This window comes from Asparagus officinalis, chromosome 5, assembly GCF_001876935.1.
Source record: "Asparagus officinalis chromosome 5, Aspof.V1, whole genome shotgun sequence".
Taxonomy (NCBI): Eukaryota; Viridiplantae; Streptophyta; class Magnoliopsida; order Asparagales; family Asparagaceae; genus Asparagus; species Asparagus officinalis.
The window spans coordinates 87,503,478-87,509,666 of record NC_033798.1 but is presented as its reverse complement, the minus strand read 5'-3'; the positions used below and the strand labels follow the sequence as shown (position 1 = coordinate 87,509,666).

The following is a 6,189-nucleotide window of genomic DNA, read 5'->3' as shown; positions in this document are numbered from 1 at the left end:
TTTTGATTCTCTAGAGAGTATTTAGAAGTATTATTTGCGTTAAGTATTTAGAAGTATGCACTTTCAAAATAACATTTCAGAATTGTGCATCAAATTTCCTTCTTTTTGTATATACTTGAGAAATACATAATTAAATTCAATTAAAATCAAGTGTCTTTTGTATATACTTGAGAAATACATAATTAACCATTTCCGGTATGCACTTTCAAAATAACATTAGCATGAATTTCCATATTATTTTTGTAACATTGAATTTGATGTGAACTTTACAAAAATAAGATACATAGGTAATTCTATATGTCATAAGTGTAAATGGATACATGTACAGAGTCGCATATATATATATATATATTATATATGAGTAAAAATTTTGTCATCAAGTGTCTGAAACAGAAAATAACCTAAACTTTAAGTCTGAATAACATTAACCAAATGCCTGCAATAGACCTGGAATTTCATTTCCAGTATGCTCATTCAATTTTATAATTAGCATGAATTTCCATATTACTTCTGTAACATTGCACGAAATAACCTTCTGTAACATTGAATGAAAATTGAATGAAAATAAAATAGTTAATTTTTTCGGTAAAAATCCATGATAAGACAATCTAGGCAAAAATGATACGTAGATCCTTTTGCAAGTAAGGCCCATCTGATCTGATCCATGGGCTTGTCTATGGGAAGTTGCTAGCTACAAGAACTTAATATCAAAATCAAAAATTTTGAGGGGGCCAAGGCATCCCCAGAGCTATACATAGCTTCGTCCTTGATGATCCTAGTCCCTCTCAGCTGTGCCCCCCTCATCTTTGGGCCCCGGGCTGTAGCCCTGGTGGCCCTAGCTCAGGGCCGGCCCTGCTTCCAAGAAGCCTCCCAATATTTTAAGATTGTTGGGGTACGTCATATCTTTATATTTTAAGATTCATCTCCTAGCTCTTTTAGGTATTTTAAAATTAATCCTCCAGCTTTTAAAGTATTTTAATTAGTCCACCAGCTCTTTCAAGTATTTTAAGATTAGTGTCTCTACTCTTTCATTTAGCTTCTAACATGAAGGACAGATTTCATAAATTTTAAAAATTTTGAGGGGTTAATTTCAAAATATAAAGATTTCGGGACTAATTTCAAAAAAATCTTCAATGACCCAAAATATGTGACCAATAGAGGGGACAAGTGAGGTGTTCAGGTGTTCCCCTCCTATTGGATAATGAGTTGGCTATCATTAATGATAGCCAACTCATTATCCAATAGGAGGAGGACACCTCACTTGTCCCATCTATTGGTCCCATATTTTGGGTCCCGTATCAAAGCTCAAATGCAAAAATAAACAGACATTCCTTCTCTACCTGCATAATCTAGGGATCTCAATCGGTAAGGGAGGATGGTGCAGCTGGAATCGGTCCGATATTAACGGAAAAGGATCCAGCCGCAGGTGGCATAGACTTGGCGGTGGCCGCGAGATGTTTGGTTGAAGGGGCTATAGAGATGGGAGGCGCGGATCTTCGCCGGGAACGGTGGGGATGATGGGACATGGGGAGGTTGTGAAGGGGAGTAGAGGAGGATGTGATGTCTCTGTATTCGACAAATCGAGCGGCTTAATCCAAGTGGTGCGAATTAGATAGAGTAAGTATCTAACTTTAAATTTATCATATTTTATTATTCTAAAAATTTCTAACTTTTTTATATTAGATTATTAAAGCTAAAGCTCTATATGAGCAAGAATCTAAATATAAGAAAGAGTTTCGATATGAACACATTTGGCATATTCTAAAGGGTGCTGAGAAGTGGGCTGACCCTACACCTTCAAAGATGGCGGTGTCTGGAACCATCTCAAATGCCGAAGGATCAGAGTCGAACTCAATGGACCGAGTTAATCTAATGGGTGATGAGCAATCTCCTACCAACGCCTCATCAAGTCGACCCGTTGGAAGAAAGGCGGAAAAGGCGAAGGGAAAGATCATCTCCCTATCTGAGTGTGATGTTGATATTCTTAAGAATATAAAAAAAAATGCAGGAAAAACGTGAGCTTGGAAGGGAAACCATGCATCAACTAGTGATGATGAAATTAGAAAATGATAAGGAAAAATTAGATCAACGGGCTGTACAATTAGAATAGCGCAATCAACTACTGGCTCAACAGCGTAAGCAATTTCGTCTTGAGCGTGATCGTGAGGATAGAGAAATAATATCAATTGATTCGAGTAAGATTGTTGATGTAAGGGAACATGCATTTTTCGAGAGGAAAAAACAACAAATCATTAGCAGAAATAGCGGTGATTTTCAATTTGATAGTTTAACAAACACAGAAGCAACAATACCAAAACGGCAGCTGTAGAATAATTAAAACAAACCCTAACTTCCATTTTTGTGATTAGCAGGTTAATGACTATCCTAAATAGTCGGGGTTGCCAACCCCGACTATTTAGGAGGGGGTTAAACCCTAATTAAAGGGTGATTAGCATGTTAATCACTATCCTAAATAGTCGGGGTTGCCAACCCCGACTATTTAGGATAGTGATTAGCAGCCTAATCACAAAACCGGGTCGATTTTGATAAAAAAAAAAAAAACAGTCGGTTTTGAAAAAAAAAAAAAAAATCAGGCGGTTTTGAAAAATTGTTCTTTTTTTAAAGATGAAAAAACAACAAATCATATAAAACAGATCTCGACCACTGACTTTCCGCTGCCAGCTCATCGATCCGCGCCAACCGTATAAAACAAATCTCGACCGTCAATCCAAAACCCAACCGATCCCATCCATCGACCCACGGATCCCCCCTCTTCACCCCGGAAGCTCCCCCAAAAAATTTTAAAACCCCTCCCTATTCTATTGGAAACCCCATTAATTATCCCTCTATAAAAATCCCCAGACCCAGAGCCCTAATCCTCCATCGCTCTCCCCCTCTCGAATCAAATCAAGATTAAAACCAACCGCTGCAGTCCGAATCAATCAAGAGCGGAGCGATGTCGGGGCGGGGGAAGGGAGGGAAGGGCCTGGGGAAGGGCGGGGCGAAGCGCCACCGGAAGGTGCTGAGGGACAACATCCAGGGGATCACGAAGCCGGCCATCCGCCGCCTGGCCCGGCGCGGTGGCGTGAAGCGCATCAGCGGTCTGATCTACGAGGAGACGCGCGGCGTGCTCAAGATCTTCCTCGAGAACGTCATCAGGGACGCCGTCACCGGCGGTTAGGCCGCTGTATGGGGCTCTTCGTTTTTGTTTTTGGTGGTGTAAAAAGTCCAGTTTCGAAATTGCGATCTGTTGGCTTATCCGATCATTGTAACGGTGGCGGGTGCTCCTGGATTTGTACTACTTTATGTTTGCAACTTGGTGATTTTTTTTTTTTAAACACCGCGATTTCGAAACGACATTGTCTCTGTTGAAAATTTCAGCTCATTGACTTCTACCATTTTACTGAACAGTCTAGTTCAAAGAGAAGTGTAGGCTGGAGGCTCATCAATTTGTCATGATGCTGCCGAGAAATTTCTGGGATATTCAACATCTGATATGTAACATATTGCTGCATGTTGTATATCACTCTGTAGAATGTTTCATTAGTAGAATGTATCATTCACGAATGCAAAAATGGAAGTTTGATTGATGCCATTTTTCAGTTTACATTACTTGAGCTTTGTGAAGCAGATTCATCTACTTACCTGGCGAGCAGAAGTTGAATTAGCAAATATCTGGATTTGGAGGGTAACTTTGCAAATATGGCACCTAGGTAAAGAAGTTGAAATAACCATTTGTCAAATTGCACTTAAATGACTAAAGTTTCAGTTTTTTTATTTTTACTTATATGACCTAACTTGTATAACGCATCACTAGGCGATGTGTTATGTCTACTTTTTTTCCCCCTGCACTTGTTTAAGACTGGGGGTTGGGTTGATTTATTTACAAATTTAGTATAGATATAAAATTAAGAGCTTTTAACATATATATACCCCTTGAATCTTTTATATTTACAAAGTTACCCTTCACATCTTGATATTTGTAAAACTACCCCCCAGTTCTCTCATATTAGGGTTTTCTAACCCTCCAACTAACCAACATTAGTGTCTAAATAGGGCAATGTAAAAAATTTCAAATAATTTCCAATAGGTTTGCTATATTTTTCTTGTTTAAAAACTAAAATTGTCAAGTGAGAGGGGTAAAAAAAAACTCAATGTGAGAGAAATGAGGGAAAATTTTGCAAATATCACTATTTTAGTAGGTAAATTTGCAAACATGAAATTTTTAGGGGTATATATGCAAAATTCCCTAGAAGTAAAAAGCACAAATAAGAATGTAATATGAATAGAATGTGTGGCTCAATATGTTACAACACCCAAAACTTTTTTATCCAACAATAAGAAAACTGTAACATCGATGCTTAAGCCGTTATTTTTGGCTTCTTTCAAAGTAATTTATCTATTTTACAACTCTCGAAAATATTTCTTTCTAAATCAAATGAGCCATTATTTTTTTTAGCTTTCTCCATACTAATTTGTGTACATATCAACCACCAAAGGCATTTCATTAGGCTTTGAGATAAACATCCTCAAGGTTTCATTCCCATTTAAATCAGGGTAGTGATACGTATAGTACAAAGCTTATACTACTTTTGTGCACACACGAATGAAAAAGTAGGGTCCAAGCCGACTCAAATTTTTTCTTGACAATATCCAAGTAAGGAACCCACACATTTGTTAGTGGCAGTACAGAAATAGTATGGTCGACTTATAGTACAATTATCATTTTTCTTCAAACCAGCTTTATGTTTGCTCACGTTCATTTACAATGCTCATGTTTATTTACAGGACTTGGCAACAAAAATTAGATCACTATTTAAAGAGCGTCAGTGTGGGTAATTTAAGGTACTTTTTTTCATACACAACTGTTAGTCTCAAAGCTAGTTTTCACTTTTTATATCCGTCACATTCCAAATAAGCTAGTTTTTAAGTCTCTTTTTTTAAAAAGAAAAATGATAATTATGCTAGCTAGAACAGCGAATAAGGTAAGTGTGGGGTCTTTGATGACTCATCAATTTTTAAGTCTCGTATAAAAGCTAGTATTCACTTTCATATCCATGACATTCCAAATTTGCCATCTACGACGTTTCTTTTTTTTTGTTCCATCTTTATTTATCGGTAAGTGTAGGGTCTTTCAATGCTCATCATGTCCAGTGATGTCTTGGCGTTCTGGTGCCGCTGGACATCAAACTCCCCCCCCCCCCCCCCCGCCTCCCTCCAGCTTTAGTTGTCAGTCTAATGCTGACAGGTAAAGGTAGTACTGTTGTCTGTTGAAACCTTTAGCTCGTTAACTTAAAAGCTCATTTTATTGAACAGCTTGTTTCCAAGAAGATTCAGGTTGAAGGCTCATCAAGTTGTCATGATACGACAAGGATATTTCTGGGATGTTCACCTGATATAAAACAATATTTCGGATATTATATATCCCCTCTGTCTGCAAATTAACCTTTTGACCAAAAAGCCTAGTCGGCTACTTCACTCGTCCCCCCCCCCCCCCCCCCCCCCCCCTATTAGTTGCTTCATCTCAAGTTATGCCATGGTTTCCTGAATCCAGCGTTCCGCCTATCTCTTTGTTGACCGCTGTTATTATTTGACAAAAGCTTGGAGGTTGTTTCTTCATGTGCGCGTCTCCTTTTTCGTCAAACTTAGAGCATGTTTGGTAAGTGGTCAAACTAACTTATAAGCTACCGAGACTTTTTTGGCAAACACCTTTTTTGGCCTTATAAGCCTAAAAATATAAGGGAGGGTAACCTAGCTTATTTTTTGGTGGCTTATAAGCCACGTAGTTTGACCAAGTAGAAAATCTCTATGACCCTAAACATTTAAGAAAATTTAAATGCTATATATTCTCTATCTCCCATCATTTTTTAGTCATTTTAGTCATTTTAACAACAAAGATGGATTATAAAGCCACTCATTTGCCAAACATTTTACTATTGAAAATGAATTATAATATATTACGTTTACCAAACACTTTGGATTATATCCGTTTAAATTATGAACCATTTATAGATTATAAGCCAAGTAAATTACAACCTAAAGTTGCCAAACATTGCCTCAACAAACCAAGAAAGAGAGGCGTATAGGAGTACCCGCACGTGGAAAACAGTGCACATCATTTGTAACGCAAGTCTGTGAGTTCCATTCCCTAATTCTATCATTCAATTGTAATTTCTAGCTTAATTTTAA

The 6,189-nt window shown here is 37.7% G+C and overlaps 1 protein-coding gene across 1 annotated transcript; it reads left to right on the top strand.

Annotated features, from left to right (window-relative positions):
- Window positions 1,518-2,019, top strand: LOC109842131. Its single transcript, XM_020411040.1, has 2 exons — window positions 1,518-1,568; window positions 1,684-2,019. Exons 1-2 carry the CDS (start codon window positions 1,518-1,520, stop codon window positions 2,017-2,019), a joined length of 387 nt encoding a protein of 128 aa, XP_020266629.1.

Excerpts from the sequence above, each read along its gene's own strand:
- LOC109842131 (XM_020411040.1), top strand. The coding sequence starts at position 1,518 with ATGGGACATGGGGAGGTTGTGAAGGGGAGTAGAGGAGGATGTGATGTC. Across the intron at positions 1,569-1,683 it reads GAGGAGGATGTGATGTCTCT|ATTATTAAAGCTAAAGCTCT; the intron begins GTATTCGACAAA and ends TTTTTATATTAG.